The following is a 21,160-nucleotide window of genomic DNA, read 5'->3' on the forward strand; positions in this document are numbered from 1 at the left end:
TTAATCAGATAAATAAACAAGAGAGTATTAAGTGTTACATTCTTAAACAAAAATGGAAGTATTTATCTCTGTTTTCTGGTAGATGGTCGTAAATAATATATAGACTTGGTTAATTTTTCAGACTTAATTTTATGTTACGATAAGTCAATTAAAATCAGTCCAATCCGTCACTCTCTTTATAACAGTCAACAGACACATTTGATCAATCCTTCTGAATCCGTTTGACACAGTCCACTGTATATTCTGATGGGACAGTATTCCATCAACTGAGTATTGTACTAAACACTTCGACTTTCTCATGATTTTAGACAGGAAAATGTTCCAGAATTTATTCACCTAAGTATTTTAACAGGTCTGCCTATATGTTTTCTTTATGCATAATTGGTTCAAATAATATACAGAAAAAAAATGATAATATAAAGCAAATCAACTGTTATTATAATTAATTTGTGTATAAACAGTCTATGGTTTTGGCATTTTTGGCATGTATGACTGATTCTTGTTAAGCTCACATTTATCAGAGCACTGATTTATTAAATAGTTAAGTTTGACAAAATATGTAGCTGTGGCAATAATACTTAGTATTATGCTACATATATGCTACATAATAATGCATGTGTCAATAAATTCACAACAAGCTGAACATAATTTTAATTTCTATGCTAGTTACACATCAAAATATGAATGCAATATGGATAGAATAATAATAATAATAATAATAAAAATAATAATAATAATGGAAAACAAAGTTAGTATAAGTTTGATAAGCCTCATTTTGACATACTTAATAAACAATTTGACACATTCTTTTGGTCATTATTGAAAGCAATTTAACAATGCAATTAATATGTTTGGTTTGCTAAAACCCACAGCACAATTTTGGCAGCAAACTGAACATTCAGTGATTTATATGCAGTTTACATGTATATATTTATTTATAATAAAAAGCAATTAAACTGTTATAAATTCATAAAGGAATATTTATGTATATATATATATATATGTGTGTGTGTATATATATATACACACATTTTGAGGGGTGTGGGATGGAGTTGTGGAAAACTAAAGCTTTAGAATTTGAGCTGGGGTAAGTTAGCACGAATCAGTCGCATTACAACAGCAATATACAATACTGGTATGTATAGCTTAAAACTGACATTAATTTATTTACAATTCATGTCTTGCCTTCATACTGTTCTCAAACAGACTACTGACAAAATACATTGTACAGGATTGCAGTGTAATGATAGCTAGATTAAAGCAATCATGATGCTAACAATTATGCTCAGGTTTCGTTAACAGACTACTGATAAAATACATGTACATTATACACAGTTTTACACAGGGTAAGGATAAATCATAGCGATCAGGATGCTAATAATTATTATGCTCAAGTTTTGTTAATGCATTAATCCTGACAGATTAAATAATAACAGGGCTCAAACTTAACGGCGGCACCGACGGGCAACGGCCGTCATTGAAATATAAACTGCCGTAGGTAGAGAGCATCACCGATGGCACTTTTGTAAAACTCCTCAACAATGGCAAAATGTATACACCTGGTGTACATTATCTGCCAATATTTAACATTTGCACATTTAAAAGATGTCTACAAATAACAGTCAGGTTTATTTTCTGCAAATGTCACTTTTAAAAAAATTGCCATACGCAGGCTCAAAATTGCCGTCGGTGGACTGTTTCACCCTTTGCAGTTCTTTTTAAAATTGCAGTGGGAGACAAATTCTTAAGTTTGACGCCTGCAATAATAAGCAATATAATTAATATATATAATGTATCAAACCCGTGTTAAATAGACCACCTATCAAAATTGACCACTGGCTATCAAATTTCTTGGTACCTGCTTCCACTCAGACCAAGTTTTAATGGCTCCATGGAGAGTAAACAAATCATTCATGTCCTGCTATTATTGGAACCCACTGGAAAGTGTTTTTATGTGATCATGGTAATGGCGAATTATAATACACGATAATATGGATAACAAGACTTTTGGTTCCGTGGTTTTGCTAACAGTGCTTCATTTTCCCTGAAATCCATTGGCCTGTCATTAATCTATTGTCCTGAACAGACAGCCCAGATATCTGAGGTGTGTGCCAAGGACAGTGTGAATGAACCTTAATTGGATAAAAAGTACAACAATTAATAAAGTTAAACTGAAACTTAAAAATCTGCCTGTTAAAAGAGTTAGTTGCTTGTTATGGGTTACACTGTATTATATTAGCTTTATTTGAAAGAATAAAAGTTTACTGTATGTTGCTGCTTATCAGAGGTTAAACTGAACTACAATAATATATAGATTGGTAGATGGTCCGACACAATACAATGGTGGTATTTTATGACAGGCGGCTGCTTAACAGAGGTGTTACATTGAGGAAGTTTGACTGGACAATAATCTATATATATCATCAATGTACAAACTAAGTTGATACATTTATAGTAAATATTTTAAGTGGTAAATCACAGTTAATTACGATTCTAATGTTCTAAATGAAATGGACACTTATGCTGAGTAAATTTCTTTCTAACATGTTTAAAAAAATCTTACATGTATACATACATAATTTTTGAAATGGTTCAACACTGTAAGGAATACTGCTAAAATATATTAATAAATAATACGTAGCAAATATTTTGATTAATTCCTACATCACTAACCTTATGCTTGGCACAGACCTACCGGTGAATACCAACTCAATTTAGCAGTAGTGAAAACAAAATGTGTGCCAGCACACACCAGCCGATTGGACGGGCTTATTAGCATGAAAGAAGTTCTTATCAGTACAAACTGCAGATTGGAAACGACCATCATGTCTTTGCCCGGCACAAACCTGCCAATCTTCGCCATGAGCAAAACGAAGGAGAGTTGAAGATCACTCTCCTGAAATATGGTGCTAGGCGAGTAATCACATGAAGTTTTAAATGAAATTTACTAAAAAAACATTATTGCAAGTTGATCAATTTGCCACTAATCTTCAACTTTATAGACGAGTGTGGAGGAAAGAATGAGTGATCCCTCACCTTTCTTGGCAGAACAAACAGAACAGAACTTTATTTACTCTCAGGCCGTAAACCACGGCATATGAGGCACATAATACAATTATACATATACTGATTAATCAGTCAGTCACATCGAGTTAGCAATAGTGCCAATACAATTTGTTGGTACAATGTAGGTGTGTGTGCAATCATTACTCAACACCACCAAAAATATACTGCTAAAAACCCCACCCCAAGACAATGTATGTCACCACTATTATCATACCTCTCTACACAATGTAGCAAGTTAATATACTCTAGCTGGATATGTTGGTTTCTTTTGTTTAATGACACCACTAGAGCACATTGATTAATTAATCATCGGCTATTGGATGTCAAACATTTGGTATTTCAGAGTCGTAGTCATCAGAGGAAACCCGTTACATTTTTCGTATGCAGCAAAGGATCTTATATACTGTATACACAAATATGTTCGCGAATAAAATATACCGCGAAAATCGCGAACATGTTGATAGCACCGCGAATTTAATTACATGCGAACTTATTTCCGATTTGATATATTATTATTTACCTTATAATATATAGTCTTATCTCTACACGCCCAACCCATATCAGACTCAAGCAGAGGTCCATAAGGTCACGTGATTCTGTAAACCTGCATGGTCACATGGATTTGATCGAAATGACACACATTTGGGTGCAAGTCTGTTGTTACGTAATCTCAGTTTTGTTTTCTTTGTAACCGTGAATGGAAGTTTGTGGGTACCACCAATAATGAAAAGTTATTTCTTATATTTGCGTTTTTCAATGTTCTGTATCACATGTGCGTGTTCCATCGATAACATGACAATAGTCTTATTAGACATACACATGTACATACAACATTGACGTCTCACTGACAGCATGGTGAACATGTCCAAATGTGTGCGTGAAATCATCATTGAAAAGAGTTTGGCAAATGAAATATGGGTAATTTTGATTTTATTATCGGAGGACAGTTGCAAAAATAATTCCTCGTGAAAATGTAAAATGAAAGCCCTATCGCGAATTATTTTAGCCGCGAAAATATTTGCGTATACGGTATGCACTTTCCAACAGATGGGAAAGCACATACTACGGCCTTTGACCAGTTGTGGTGCATTGGTTGGAACAAAAAAAAATCCAATCAGTTGAATGGATCCATCAAGGTGGTTCGATCCTGCTACACAAGCACCTCAAGTGATCACTCATCAGACTGAGCTAAATCCTGCTTCTGTTAAGATTGATATGGAGATAACAGAGTTTGTAAATTATAAAAATGCAACTAATATGGACCAACTTTTATTTGCCAAATATTAAAAGTTGTAGCCACTTTATATAAAAGTTTAGCAACTGGCTAGTTTTGGGGTGAATTTTGTAAGCAGGTTCCTTGTTTCACTCAAGTCACCTGCAAACATTAACCAGATTTTATACCCTTAGGAATGATATCTGGAGTGGAGGGGGGAACAACATCTAGTGGGGGGAGGGGATCAGCCATATTTTTATCTTTATTTATACAGATTTGTCCTCGAGTACATAGCACACTGCTCCCCCAGTTCCTATGGGTCTGTTTAATATATACCTTTTAGGTAGATTTCCCTCCATAATGGGTATAAATATAAAGACATCAAATTTTGTAGGTATTTATGTGAAAATGTCCTAGCTCAATGTTCTGGTGGTCAACCAATGCCGATGCATGTACATGTATGTTGCACACCATTTCGTCATGCACATCGGTCTACATGTACCTGTTGGATGTTCAGTAACAATGCCTTTCATGTAACTCTTACAGGTTTGAAATATTTTAAAATCTTGAGATTTTTAAAATTACAAAATATTATTCAGGTAATAAATATAAAGAAAATTAACAATAGTGTACAACATTTTGATTGAAATTCTTTGAAGCACAACAATTAGTCTAATACAGTGATGAAAAAAGACACATTTACACAGCTTTTAACAAATACTACTGGATACTTTAAACAGAAATGTCTTTAGCTTGTACACACATTCAGGTGGAAAACTATAAAAATAGACATTCTCAAGAGAAGTTTTAAAACAAATTTGTCATAACAAGTAAATTATTAGCACTGGCGTAGGAAGTGAGTGGGGGGAGGGGGGGGGGGCATGTGCCCCCTAACTTTGTAAAAGCAGCAATGGTTTTTACATATTTATACATTTATATGTATGTACATGTTATGTACATGTATGTATGTATGTATGTATGTATGTATGTATGTATGTATGTATGTATGTATGTATGTATGTATGTATGTATGTATGTATGTACACACACCCTCAATTTTTTGGCTCCTTCCTACGCCTGTGATTACTCATTATCCAACATACAAAATGTCATAATAAACAGAATATTTGTATGTTCATTTTACAACAATTCTTGCCTAATGTTTTTGTATTGACTAAAATAAATCTGGTGCTAAATCGATGCAAACTGTCATAGCCATTAGTGTTAAAACACCTTTGAACTATTGTACAAGTTTAACCGCAAGTTAAATCTTGCTCAGTTTCAGTATACGACTTCTAAGACAGTCACTACATGTCTATAATTTTTAACAGTAAACTACAGTCTATTGAAAGTGGCAGGCTTCTGAAGAGATAATAAACATTTATGAGTGAATATATATATAATTATATTTTTGTTGAGTTTTTCACGCTGTCAACCATAAATATTCAACAAACAAAATATTCTCTCAAGAAAATCAAATGAAAATACAATGGAAAATAAATTTCAAAAAGACATCTATGGATAAAAGTGACTTCTAGTTTTTAATATCAAGAACAGGGAGTTATTTGGTGCAAAACTATGAACTACTACATGTACATGCAGATCTTTGGCAAAAATCGGTCTAAGAGGAAATGACATAAAGAGCAATTCCATCTATTATCTTTGGTTGAACCTTCAGTAAGTCTCAGATTCATCTGTTCACATATTGGGCCCAAATACATGAACACCAACATTAATTTTTTCTTCTTTCTTTAAAGGACATTATGAGTGACTGCAAAATTTTAACAATTTGGGCCAAAATACATAGACACATGTTTAATTTCTTCTCTTTTTTTTCTTCTTTTTTTTTTAAATAGAAAATTATGACCTCAAAACTTTACCAGTTTGGGCCAAAATACATGGACACCAACATTATTATTTTTATTTTTTTTAAAGAAAACTATAAGTAAGCTCTAAATTTTACCAGTTTCCTCCCTACATGGCAGTACTATGATAAAAAAGATCAGAACTGATGACACATCCAGTGGACAACAAACAAAAACACATGCCATTTGGATAGTTTTACAATATCCATCCCCACTTACACATGCAGGGGTGGACAGGGGTTAAATAATAATTTAAATTAACATATAATACACTATTACAGAACATTCAATACAATAATGAGGAGATGAAGTATATATATATATATATATATATAATATGCATTACATACATGTATGTATACTGATGTTATTACAATGCTCAGCAAATACTGATGAAACTACCAAACATCGATGTTAATGTAAAAACAAGTGTCATGGATTTCTCTCTCTCTAATAGTTGAAAAACACTGACAGAATCCAACAGATGTTTGTTGGTTGTACAAACAGCGTTCCACCAAATAATGACAGGCCAGCTAATCGGTATTAATGGACACTGGTCAGCTAATTATAATTCAGCAAGAAGAGCCGGGATTGTGAAGTGTAATAAGGATGGAGAACGATGCCAGTGCAGGTTTATTTCGGCGAATATATCTTGGAAAGGATGCAGCAACTAGATCATAACTCCACTTGAAAAACAAATTTCACGACCAAAGAAAAAAACCCCAACAACCTCTCTCGTGGTTATTGTCATCATCTTCACAAACTTGCAACAAATGAGCTTATCAAAGGAACACGTTAATTAATAACAATCACTTTTCTTGCCTGGAATCCTACTTTACGACAGCCAGCCAGCCAGGTGATCTCTCATAAACACATATGCACCACGAGAATCCAGTTACAAAACAGTTTCTGTCATATTTTTTATAAGTAGCAAGATCAACTGCCATGAACTCCAGCACTTTTTGCCCCCCAACAAGTGCCCTATGAATGCTACACAAAAAGCCATGGTATGTACTGTCCTGTTTATGGGGCAGTGCATTATAAGAGATTTGCTTTATCAGTAAGAGAAGGCTGTGATGGCAGCAGATATTCCTCCTTCCACCAAATGTTGAACTAACCATATGTTAGACACCAACTGGCGATAGCTTAAAAATGAGATATGCCGAGGTGTCACTATAGAAACATTCCTTTCTTTTCAACTTGCATGTCAAAAGATCCAGTTATAACATTTGGTCATCCAGTCAGTCAAGAGCAGGCTTCATACACTTTATCAAGCCAAATTCTATGACTTTTTAAAGGCATTTTCTATGACCGGTTTTTAACAAGGATATTCAAGGATTTTTCTGCAATCATCAACATTATTAATATTATAATGTTGTTGTTTTTGTGTAGGTCTGTGGTTTTTTAAATTGTTTTCAATTTTATAATTATTTGATAATTTTTTGACATAAATTTCCAACATCTTCTGATAATTATCAACATATGTCCAAACGTTTCCACAATCCAACTAAAACTTTTGTGATTTTTTCCAGACCTGAAACACCACCTTTGCAAATTCCATATTTGCAAAATTGCATAACATTCCAGGATTTTTGCACGACTTTCCAGGATTTCCATCACCCGTATGAACCCTACAAGAAGCCAGTCTCATCACATATACAATATATGTTGGATAAAAGTTCCTTACAAAATGCTTCCTCTCTTCTTCCATTTCTTTCACCTAGTAAATCAGTCGGGAGTTCTCTTCAGACACACCCACACTCATGCACACACAAAATCTGTGACTCCAAAGAAAGCCGTCCATGTTGTTAAGTTGTGTTAAAACTGAAAGACTGCAGAAAGTGGTGATGTCAAGCATGCGAGAGACGCTCTGTCAAACGGAAGTCTCGCGGAACACGCGCGTCGAGTTGTCGCCTTGCCGGATGTGGATGTACCGTGTTGTGTCGACCTCGGAGATCTTCACCTGCGTGCTGGGAATGATGACATCACCGGCTCCGGGGAGCTGCGTATAATCTCCTTTCGGCGTTAACACTGAAAAGTAGACAGATGAAAATCCACATTAAAATATTGTGGGAAACAACACGAAAAACCAGAAAATGACAATAAAATAATATTTTAAACAGTGAAACAAAGCAGGGAACATTTTGTTCTGTATCGCATCTCTACACAATTTTAAAACATTAAACAGTAATTGCTAATCTATTTTCAACCAACTAGAAATATCGCTAATCAAGATTTTGAAAACAAAATGTTCCCTGAAAAGCTGATATGATGTAAACAGTGATACACAGGACTCACACTGGAATTAACTTTGGCTTAGCCAATTTTCAGATATGTACAGTATTTCCTTGGAAAGTTAGTTAATTTAAGGAAAATTCCATTAGCTAAAGACTAAATGTTGTAGGCAATTTCTGTAAAAATTAGCAATTGGCTAATTTGGCAATGGACAGGGTGATCCCTGCTACAAAGCTGATCTGATATAAACAACTATATAACGCTGATCTGATATAAACAACTATATAATGTTGATCTGACAAAAGGAGGTAATGGCAAAATGGAACCCTTGGCAGGCCTCTGAAAATTGCGAGAACAATTGTTTGGTTCCTGCAAACCTAATTTTGCTTAACCTATTTCGAGCACCATTTATATGGATATAACAGGTTATGCAAAAAGAAAATGGGTTGCATGGATTTATTTCTGCGTCACTGATAAATGGGACACGCAGATTTTCAATTCTTAGAGGCCTGCTAGATTATTTACATTTTTTTACATGTTCAGTGTAGTGTATTCTTTTCTTTTTCTTGTTTTACCCGCCCACCTAAAAGTGTATCTACATTTTTATTTTTTTGAAAGGGTTATCTTTACCAACATTTTTATTTACTGTAATGAAAAGTGTATGTATCAGGTGAGTGCTTAATTTTTAAAATTTTTTAATGATACCCCTAGAGCACATTGATTTATTGATCATCAGCTATTGGATATAAAACATTTGGTAATTTTGATATAGAGTCTTAGAGTGGAAACCTGCTACATTTTTCCATTAGTAGCAAGGGATCTTTTATATTCACCATCCCACAGACAGAACAGCACATACCATGGCCTTTGATATACCAGTTAGGGTGCACAGAATGTAATGATATAATGAGAGATAGCGATCAATCCCAGACCGACCATGCATCAGGCGAGCGCTTTACTATTGGACTACATCTCGCCTTGAGTGCTTTTCCACTGAGCTAAATGTCTGTCTGGTAGGACAATCATGTAGGGTTTACAGATTCACAATGTGATCAGTCCTACACCCCATCTCTCCTAGGACAATAATTCTACCACAAGATACATGCCACCCCTGTTTATGTTTTTCAAAATATTAGCTACTTCCTTTCTGCCAGATCACAGTAGCAAAATGTTTATCGCAAGTTATACAGTACTGGCCAAATTTACAAAGCCAAAATTTTTCTTAAACACAGTGTTGCATTGCAGCTACTTTCACACGAGTAAGAAAAAAAAAAAACCAGGCTTTGAAAATTTGGCTCCAACTCTGAAATACATGTAGTTTCCATAAGTCAATAAAGTGGCTAAATGCAATAATGTATAACCCATAAATTGTGTGGAGATGATGGAACAATCAGAATATATTCACACTTTAAATCCAGCACAAAGACTACATGTAACAAAGTGATAATAAAGAAGGTTAATGCCATTTTTAAATGGCAAGTTCACAGCCTACGGCAATTCTCATAACCATAAAATCACAAGTTAATGTCCTTGAAAAGAAGCTTTAAACGCAATGACAAACAAAGATCACCCAAATAAATAAATAAATATCCCAAATTATTTCATTTCATTTTTAATTTAATTTAAGGTTAAGGTTCCAGAATTAAGTCCAGGGTACAGATTTGTTTTGGACAATGCATGGCTCTCCCAAATTCACTATACATGATTTTAAAAATATTTTTTATCTTTCCATATAAAAATATATTGTTAATATATTGTTAATTTGAATGTGTAGGACATTTTGCACTTAGTCATAACATCAGAATTATCATTGGATATCACTTTTATTTTTAAAATTGATTTATTATTAAATTAATTTTAAAACTTACATGACTGAATTAACACATCACAAAAATTATTCAGTGAAACACAAGTGTCATACTATCAATAGTAACATTGATAAACAATTTATGGTTTTAACTAAACATCTGAAGCAAACAATAATAAATAAATAAATAAATAGAGCATAGGAAAAATATATTTAATAAATAATGTATGTATAAAAAGATGACCTAGTTAGGAATCTAATTCATATTAAGGAGAGACGTGCAACAAGACTACAAAATATATACTAAATAGTAGAGAGATCACAACAAAGAACTATATGACAAACTAATACTATTGTATTACTAACATACCAAAAGGAATAAGATCTTGAATATGTCATCACCTATTAACTATTGAGTGTGTTTACATAAAGACACCAAGCCATACAGTATATTTGCTGCATACTTGCAATTATAATTTATACATGGATTATTAGTTTAAATATTAAAATTAATAATTTATAAAGTTAATTGTATGCAAACAAGTGCTGGCATGATGCGAAGTTGGTTTAGGATCGACCCCCCATTGGTGGCCCCATTAGGCTATTTCTCGTTCCAACCAGTGCACCACGACTGGTATATCAAAGACCATGTTACATGTATGTGCTATCCTGTCTGTGGGATGGTGCATATAAAAGATCTCTTGCTGCCAATGAAAAAATGTGGCGGGTTTCCTCTGATGACTATATGTCAAAATGACCAAAGTTTGACATCCAATAGCTGATGATTAATTAATCAATGTGCTCTAGTGGTGTCGTTAAACAAAACAAACTTTTCTTTTTTGTATGTAAACACTGACTTAAAGTTTACTATATTCTTGCATAAAACAAACTGAAGCAGATATTAATTTGTTTAAAAAGGACCATATTGAAATATATGTATGAAATGCAAAAATACAGGTAAACCGTGTACATGTATTCATGGGTTTTTTATTATGACGTAAATGAAATAACCATACTTAGTCTAACATTCGACAGCAGACAAAGGAGATTGTTGGCATGGTTTATTGGAAGAGAAATATGTTTTTAAACTATCACTCAGTGGTATATTTATAGCTTTAAGTTGATGCACAAACAATAATAGAATTTACAGCTAAGGCATCATTTAATTATGTTCTCTATGTACTGAGTTATGTAATTTAGGATGGGGTCATGGATCCACCATAACATGGGGCAAGTGTTAAATTCTAGACAAAAAGTCATTACATAACTTACCGAATGGCCTTTTTACATAACAGGTGCACAAACACATCAGAATTAATTATGTTCTGTGGGCGGCTGTGTTTGAAAGCACGAGGTTGTTAGGTTTAGCACAACTTTATTGGGTGAGAATGAGTGTGGATATAGTCTTTATGGTGCTAAAAATAATGGTATTTGGGAGAAAAGTAACACCCATCCACCCCAAACTTGTCTTAGGGTGTATGTGTACTTGTAACATTTCACCTAATGTATCATTAACTATAGTCCGTACCATCCTCCTATAAAAATGTATTTTTTGGTGAATAATTTCGGTTTGGTTTGACGTACATGTAAGAAGAAAAGTAAAAATGTTTTGGAAATAACAAAAACCGACCTTTTTTTGTGCAATTAAAAAAATATTTGTTTAGAAATAAATAAAACTGTAATACAAACCATAGTAAGAAAACAATGCTTATAGCATTATGGCTGCCATTTTGGTTTTATGGATTGGTATAGTCTTGCTTTAACGAGATAACTGATTATTTTCTTGTTGCTCCCTCTAGTGAAATTAATCAAATAGTGTCAAACCAAATCGAAACTATATACAATTTGCTTTTTTTATAGGAAGATGGGATGACTATAGTATTCCATCACCCACCCTACCGCCCCCACTCCCTTCCTGTCGTGTGAAAAAAACCCCCAAAACAGCCCTTTTCACTACAATTTGTTTTAGCAAGTTTATAAGCACTTGTAGACTAGTTTTAAATCATACAAACAATTAAGATATAAAAACTCTTGTAAAAAAAACAATCGGACACATGTAAGTTTTTTAGTCTATAACTGATATAGCAGTAAGCCAACTATAGTATATATATATATATATATATATATATGTATCTATATTTTAGAAAATCTATGATAGAGTCACAACAAAAAGCATGCACAATGTAAAACATAACTAGAAATAACTACAGTGCTTAATTAGTTTTCTTGAATCCTTTTTGCTTATCGTAGAAATAAATGCCATTTATCAGCACTTGTTGATAAAAGTATAAAAATCCTTGGCAAACCTCGGATTTCATACTTTTATCAACGAGTGGTGATAAATTATGATATCACAAGACACGAGGGGGGTATCCTCTATTTAGAAATGTTTTCTGTCCAAAACTTACAAATTTACTCCATTATCAAACAAACACTTAAGATTTTTCTAAAATCTGCAAGATATTAATTCATCATTTATTAAATTTTGTGTTCTAGTTATTAGAAAATAACATTGCTACTTACCTGATGACAAAAAACATGTTAAAATCTACAAACTAATAAGTCATCATTCAATAATAAAAAATATTCTCTTTTTTGGAGGGTATAAATTAACAAATTTATTTTAAAAGATTCAATTTATAAAAATAACAGATGGATAATAAATATTACATTTAGGTTTTTTTAGAAAATAAAAATCACTTATATTTCAGAAAAAGTCTCAATAACAAATTAAAAAAAGTAAAGAAGAATCATTAAACACAAAAAAAAAGTACTTACTGTTATCTGTATTAATTAGAAACAATTTAACTGGTAAATGAACAATAATACAAATACTGATAACTAATCAAACCCTTTACTTTTTGTGAAACAGTGATAAAGCCAACCTTGAAAAGAATACCGATTCACACAACCTAATCAATTAAAAACTACTCCCTTAATTTCGTCTTTCATTTTTTCCTGCATTTTCTGAATATAATAAAACACGCTAAATTTATATTTTACAGAAAAACACCAACCAACCAACCAAAATATCACATTGCAAGTTTTGAAAAGTGAAAATTGTCATTTTGAACCTTTTTGAAACCAATTTTTCAACCTTAAATTATTTTGGTAGAAAAACAACTTACAGTAACATTAATTTTTTTTTTTAAATACCTAATGTTCTTAGACATTTTCTTCAAAGTCTTTCTCATTAGTTAAATTTTCTAAAATCAACTTGAACTTTCATCAAATAAAAATTTTCAACATGTTTTAAAGGCAATATTATACAAATATCAAGAAACAGAAATGATATGTCCATTACTTCATCAATAATGTTTAAAATATTTTTAGACAATTTTGGAAAAGTTGATAATACCATATCTACTGTAATGTTAATGACCATCAGTAAAAAATGCTTTTTTTTATTCTACCATAATCTAGCATTCCCAGAGACAAGATAGATAACTCATGTGACTGTGGACAGCTATGTTTAGAAACACCGGTCACATTTAGACTGCAGTCAAGAACGGATCTTTATGATAGTACAGCACATCTCGACTACTTGAACTTTCATCAAATAATGAATGAGAAAGGGTTAAAACGGTCTGTCAAGGTTACACTCACAGCAACAGAAAACAGCTTATCACCAAGTTATGCACACTAGTAGTCGATTCCCAAACCAAAAAGCTCTTAGCTTAAAAATACTCATCAATTCAAAGCAGCTGACCTTAGTTTTCGGAATACATAATTATGTCTTTTCCTTTCATATTACATTAATTTTGACCTGCTACAAATACCAAGATGATTAGAAACATATTGGATTTGCCAAAACTGACAACTTAAGCAAAGGTTGTAAGGAGTCTGTTATGTTAAAGAGTTTGCTGCTGTATAACATGTTTCCGACCAATAGATCCTTTTTGACTAAAATTACATATAAATTTTCTAAACAGGAAAATATATTTAATATCTGTATAAACAAGATGTTTGTTGTCCTTCTAACATGTTTAGGACTAATAGATCCTTTTTCATGACTAAACTTACATATTAAACATCTTTTCCCCGTTTAGAAAATCAGTAGCTGTATAAACAAGATGTTTCTTGTCATGCTAATGTTTGTTACAGCCCAATACCAGATTTTACCTTCCAATAATCTTGTATGTATGAACAAATATATATTACAAAGTAAAATGAAAAATGACTGCTATACGACCACAAACACAATGGATATACAGGCACTGGTATTAATGTTCTTATTTTTAAATTTAACATATAATTTTAGTTGCCTAAAAGGCTGTTAGTCGGAAACATTTAACAAATGGCTGAAAACTCAAATCTGTCCCTTTTAAAGGTGAAAACCCCCTTTTCACCCAGCTTTTATAATAGCCTCAACTATTCTGCACTGCCCGATAACCAAAGAGTCAGCAGCCTTAATTGCAAAAAAGGATTCAAGAAAAGTGAATAAAATGAATGAAAGCAAGGCCACTCACATCAAGAAACAAAAAGTCACGACACACAAGGCACAGTGATCATAATATTGTGCAGGGGCAGGGGCACTTGGTGGTGGTGGTGGTGTCAGACGATGATGACATGGCTGCCACCGACGCCAACGGCCGTTTCGTCCTCGCCGGCCTATCTGTGTCCGTCGACCCAGCGCCACGGGTGGGGGCATGCAGTAGTTTGACATCATGCACGTCATTGTTATTAGCTGAGCTATCTACAGCTGTGTGGACGACACCAGTTGACTTTTTGTCGACAATTAATGGCCTGTGGATGTCAGACGTATTGCTATCGACAATTAAAGCCCCGTCAATATCGGGTGTATTGCTGTCGACAATTAAAGCCCCGTCGATATCGGGGGTATTTCTGTCAACAATTAAAGCCCTGTCAATATCGGGGGTATTTCCGTCGACAATTAAAGATTTGTGTTCGCCTTGTTCAACAACAGCGTCACAGTCGGCGTCTGAAACGTGGGAGACGGTTGTCGAGATAGACACCGTATCAGGATCACATTCCATTGTCGAAATGCCAGGGTCCAGCGCCTCATCAGTTTCACAAAAGTCTTCCGACGACGAACTGTGGTGTCGCGATCGCGGTCGCCGGGGCCACGCTTTCAAGACGCGGCCCACAGTCATGATTTGCTGGGCGACGTTTTGCAGCGAGAAGCGACCCCCGTCGCTGTCAGACTGATCCATTCTCGTTCTGATGCTGCTTTTGAACTCTGGGAGTAAATATGTCTCTTTTTCAAACGTTGCGAAGTCGTGAATATTGATGTAATCCAGGTCAGACTTGGTGATGTCCTCACCATTTATAGACAATGTTTTTTTTCGAGTTAATTTCAAAGGGGAAACTGTGTTGCTAAAATTACCTTTGCCTGGTTTTAAGTGAATATAAAGGTACACTGGCTGCAGAAACAGAAGGAAAATAAAAGCAAAATTATTTTTTTAATTAAGACGTTAAAAACATTTTATGAATAGAAACTGTCAAACATTAAAAAAAAAAAGCATTCAATAAAAAGTATAGTAATATTTCTTTAAGGTCATCTCTGAGAACATGTTAAACTACAGCTCTTTGAGATCCATATTAACATATTGATATTTCGATACTTGATGGGAGGGAGAGGAAATAATATATATATTATACACAGAGAGAGAGAGAGAGAGAGAGAGAGAGAGAGAGAGAGAGAGAGAGAGAGAGAGAGAGAGAGAGGGAGGGACGGAGGGAGGGAGGGAGAGACAGAGAGATAGTGAAGGACAGTCAGAGAGATAGAGAGAAATATTACTACTGTATTTAAAAACAGATCTTACGGACATTTCCAACTTTAACAGGGGACAATATTAAGTAACTGGAAGTGTGGATTCATGTGATTTTTACCTTAGACAAGCTACCATTAAGCCTAGATTGATTGAAAATGGCCTAGATTGATTGAAAATGGCCTTTTTCACCTACCTTGTGGTCCCCCATACATACTTCCTTGCCGATGATATTATACTGGGGTGTGTGGTTATCATCCTGAAAGTGAACATATATGTAAGGTAGTTCGTAAAACATATCTTGGAGAAATGTAAGCCAAATTATTCTTTTCACAAAGTTTCTTCACAAAATGACAGAAATGTCCTCCCACCCCCAAGTTTCAAAAACATAACTTACAACATGTGATATCATCAATTTAAATTAACTACAAAGACTGATCCACTGCAGCAAAATATCTACACAGACTAGTCAATTATTTATATAACACTATCCAGTTAGTATTACTGCTTGTTCTACAGCAATGGAACCAGTTAACTTCATTTTGTGTCTGTACTCTTTAAGTAGCGTAGTGGTTATGCCATCAGTCTTAAGGCTGGTAGATATCAGCTTCAAATCCCAGTACTGGATCCCATCAAGAGTCGGTTTTAATGTGATGTTTAAATATATTAGACCGACTTCTCTCTCACAATCCACTAACTCCTGTTCTGGCAGGAGGAGGGCAGGGGGGCAGGGGGGCAGGGGGGCAGGGGGGCAGGGGGCAGTTGCTCCTTTGAGAATATCACTTTTGGTTTTTTTACTCTAGAAAATAGCATACACATCTCAGGGTTTCATTTGTTTATAAAAAGTAGTGCACCCTCCTAGGAGTTTGATCAGGGTACAGCCCTGCCTGGACATACAATTTAGGTTGCTGTAGGTTTGCCGGGGATAGAATATTTGAGCCATAATTAGATATATGCATACAAATCTAATTCATGCTTGTGCATTTTCAATATAGAGCTGATCATAGAAGTATTTCTCTACTCTATGAGCAAACCCAAATTTTCTCCCCCCAACTTGATTTAATGATTGCTATTCTGAATGTAGATCATGAGGAAATGAACTAAGATCACAGACTTTTAAACACAAACTGCTGTAATAATCGGTAAAAAACCCAAACAAACAGAAAGAAATGTTTTATTTAACGACGCACTCAACACATTTTATTTACGGTTATATGGCGTCAGACATATGGTTAAGGACCACACAGATTTTGAGAGAAAACCCGCTGTCGCCACTTCATGGGCTACTCTTTCCGATTAGCAGCAAGGGATCTTTTATTTGCGCTTCCCACAGGCAGGATAGCACAAACCATGGCCTTTGCTGAACCAGTTATGGATCAATGGTCGGTGCAAGTGGTTTACACCTACCCATTGAGCCTTGCGAAGCACTCACTCAGGGTTTGGAGTCGGTATCTGGATTAAAAATCACATGCCTCGACTGGGATCCGAACCCAGTACCTACCAGCCTGTAGACCGATGGCCTAACCACGACGCCACCAAGGCCGGTCCAAACAAACAAAAATCATTACTGTCACTCGATTGTTCTTGTACACGTGAACACTCATTAAATTTAACAAAGTAATAAAAACGTTTGTTTTCTTTTTACAGTGAAACATGTCTAAATTGGATCATGCTGGGGAGCTAATAAACAGGATCTGGTGTTTAAAAGATCATGTTTTAAAATTTAAAAAATCTGGAACCATGAAACTTGGCCGGTTTTGACAGGATTCCGGTTACTTGGGGTCCAGGTTTGTCTGCACCATTAATAGAAAAGTCTATTTGTTGCCATGGTAATATACAAATTAGTGTGATCATAACATCAATCAGACAGAAAAGTAAAACATAAAAGCAAAGTGAACATTTACTTGTGTATATTGGTTTCTCAAAATAGCTTAAACTGGTTTAACTAATACACTTTTGGTTGGAAATGACAAGCGTTCACACATGCAATAGCTATACCGACAAGGCAGAAGCATAGTTATCTGCACATTTGCAAGACGTCATAACAGTTATGGACTGAGTCTGTTAGGCCGTTGCTAACACACTTACTGTTTATTCTGACAATGACGTCAGTGTCACCTCCGCCTTATACCAGTTTCACTAAAACAGTTTGCGTTCACACTTACAATTTAAACTATTTTAGTTATGCCAGTTTAACTAAACCATATACCAAAGTGATTAGCTATACCGGTTTAGCTATACTGGTATAGAGAAAAGATCATGTTCACACTACATCATGTTAAACTGGTTTAGTTACACCAAATTAGTTAAACAAGTTTAAAGCATAAGCTTGTGTGAACGTGATCTTGTGTCACATATACATGTGTGATCTGGACCGGAACTTGTAAATCGGGAATTCCCTTTTTATTTTTACTAGAGTTAGCTCTGTTTTGTTACTAACGTCAAATTATGCCACATGATATTTGAAACATTACACAAGATTGCCACAGAGTATAATTCTTAACACTAAGTAAATCCACGAAAGGAGGACTGATCATAGATTTAAGAAAGTGTATTTATGACATTAAATTAAAAACCGATTTGTAAAAAGTAAAAGAAGGTATGTAATAAATACAGAACCTCACATACACTGTTTTTGCTTCCTATTTATTGCACTTATTTATTTTGCACAAGAAAATAACACTCGACCACTACGCGGTCTTGTGGTATTATATATTCTTGCGCAAAATAAACTAGTTCAATAAATAGGAAGCGAAAACAGTGTATATGATGTTCTGTATATATAAGTAAGCCTCACTCAAATTTAAACATTAACTGCTCTAAACAAGAAAACAATGCTTACCCTTTCACATATGAACATTTTGTAAGTGAAAATATGTGAGTTAAAAGTTATAAAATTGAATCCCCTGAAGTTTAATGCTGGTAGATAAAAAGCTGAATTTTTTAATATATATATTTTTAAATCTGCTATTACTGTCATTTATTTTTTTGTTACCTGGAGTATAATGTCTTTGACACTGTGACTCAGCAGAATTCGGTCGCACCACGAGGGACATCTCGTCTTCATGTAGGACTGGCCATCATTGACGTCTTCGCTGAATGGGTAGCTGGGAGGGAAGTTGATCGCGTACTCATACAGTCTGTCAGAAAACGACTGGAACTCGGTGTCGTACTGGTGCAGCTAACAACACAGAAAAGTAGAGCCACACTCAGCTGTGCCGAAATATTTCTTAAAAAGGTAAATAGTCTAAAAAAAATAGTCCAGGACTTATTGTTAAAACTTAAAGTATCTTGATTAGAATATACATTTATGTATATCCAGTTTGTTCTAGGTTGAAAGAATTATATAAATCAATTAGTTAATTAATAAGGTAACCCTGTTTTGTATCTTTCATATTATATATACAGTCGAACTTTGTTAACTCGAAGTTGAAGGGGACGACGAAATAGTTCGAGTTTCAGGGAGTTCGAGTTTTCGAAATTCGTACAGCAGACCCCAAAGTGAAATTGCATTGTAGTATTATCATTTCGCTGATATCGGAAGACACGTTTACTGCTCCATCCCTGTCTCCAACACACAGATGTTAGCACATTCCTTCTGTGTATATTATAAAACTAAGTAAATATTAACAGAAATGAGATAAATCCGCTCAATTTGACGTACATCTCTATGTACTTTTATTGTATTTATTAATAAATTAAAATACTGGATGTCGATTAGCACTAAGTACGTTTGTTTCCCAGAAATGGGAAGAGTTTTATCTCTAGCATTTTTAAGCCATTTCAAAGTTGCGGCCTCTACATCTTCAAACATTCCTGATCTCATGTTCTTACGTTTTGGCCCAAACTTTAAATAACCCTCTTGAATAGAATTTTTGTTTTTATCCCAAGTTGAAAGTGTACTTTGGGGGATACTAAAGTCAATAGCAATTAGTTTTTTTTTTGTCTTTTTACCTGCCTCTACCTCCATTACCGCTTTGTACTTCGTCTCGATGTCTTTTACCGTTAATTTTCTCTTCACACCCTTTCTTTCTGTCTCCAATCTGGCTATGCCCCCATAGAGAGATCGATGTTTTTGAAAGATCGAAGTTTGAGTTATCGAAGGTCGACTGTATATATATATATATATTTTGTTTTACACATATTATAGTTTTTGACAAGCGAATATTTATACTCAACTTAGTTATTTAATAAACAATTAATGTTTTTATAGAATTTTCTTTTAAAAGTGTTTTTGGCACCGTAGGTAATTTGTGTTTCTGCTTTCTTACAGTACTTACCCATTTTGTGGAGTTGAAGAAGAGATCAGAGTGCTTATCATGGTAGTCAAAGCCTTTAGTTTCCACAGTCAACACAATCTACAATATAAATAAAGTGAAATAGTTTCTTGTATTCACTGTATCTACATACATTTCTCTGTCTGTCTGTCTGTTTCACTGTATGTGCATCTCCCACTCACTATCTTCCTCTCCATGCTATTCCTACCACCCTCTGTCTATCATCTGTCTCTAGCTCTCACTATCTCCCTCTATGCTACTTCCCCCCCCCCCCGTCTATCTTCTGTGCCACTATCTCCCTCTACGTCTCTCTCTTCGCTACTTCTTCCTTCCCTCCCCCCGTCTGTCATCTTTCTGTCTGTGTCTCTCTATCTCCCTCTACGTCTCTTTGCTACTTCTCCCCCCCCCCCCCCGTCTGTCATCTTTCTGTCTGTGTGTCTCTCACACTATCTCCCTCTACATCTCTCTCTTTGCTACTAGCCCCCTGTCATGTCTGTATTTACATCTGTTTGTGTGTGTGTCTGTTTTTGTCTTCATCTCATTATATCCGTCTATGCCTCCCTCTATGCTACATTCACATCCCCCCCACCATCCATTCCATCCATCTGTCTCTCTCAATCTCTTTTGTCTCCCTCCCCTCACCATATATCTCCCCACTGAGCCAAATGAAGCTACTCTACCAGCCTTTGAAGAAATCACATGACCACTGCACAATCAAGGCTGGGAGGTTATTTTACCAATTATATTATGTTATATTTATTACAAACGGTGTCTGACCTTTCCATTACCCTCCTCGGTGTAGACAATCTTGTTCACCTGATCCTTTTTACCCTTTGTCAGCTCGGACTGAGCTTTTGCGGTCAGTTCCTGTCAAAAAAACAAACAAACCCAGAACCTATAATACAGACAAGGAAAGGAAAGATATGTTTTGTTTAATGACAACTCAGTATATATTTTAATCTGTG

At 34.7% G+C, this 21,160-nt stretch overlaps 1 protein-coding gene across 2 annotated transcripts in view; it reads right to left on the reverse strand.

Moving 5' to 3' along the window:
- Positions 1–4,141: 4,141 nt before the first annotated feature.
- Positions 4,142–21,160, reverse strand: part of LOC121383442 (inositol polyphosphate-5-phosphatase A-like) — an 89,690-nt gene continuing 72,671 nt past the window's right edge. The window contains exons 12-17 of one of the 2 annotated variants that reach the window (XM_041513479.1): positions 20,973–21,062; positions 20,199–20,276; positions 18,914–19,099; positions 16,115–16,177; positions 15,534–15,570; positions 4,142–8,175 (exon numbers count right to left, since the gene is read on the reverse strand). In XM_041513479.1, coding sequence (XP_041369413.1) covers positions 8,018–8,175; positions 15,534–15,570; positions 16,115–16,177; positions 18,914–19,099; positions 20,199–20,276; positions 20,973–21,062 — 612 coding nt within the window. In that variant the 3' untranslated portion in view covers positions 4,142–8,017. Of the gene's footprint in view, positions 8,176–14,655; positions 15,571–16,114; positions 16,178–18,913; positions 19,100–20,198; positions 20,277–20,972; positions 21,063–21,160 lie in introns of both variants that reach the window. The other variant, XM_041513478.1, reaches the window with a different exon arrangement.

This window comes from Gigantopelta aegis, chromosome 10, assembly GCF_016097555.1.
Source record: "Gigantopelta aegis isolate Gae_Host chromosome 10, Gae_host_genome, whole genome shotgun sequence".
NCBI lineage: Eukaryota > Metazoa > Mollusca > Gastropoda > Neomphalida > Peltospiridae > Gigantopelta > Gigantopelta aegis.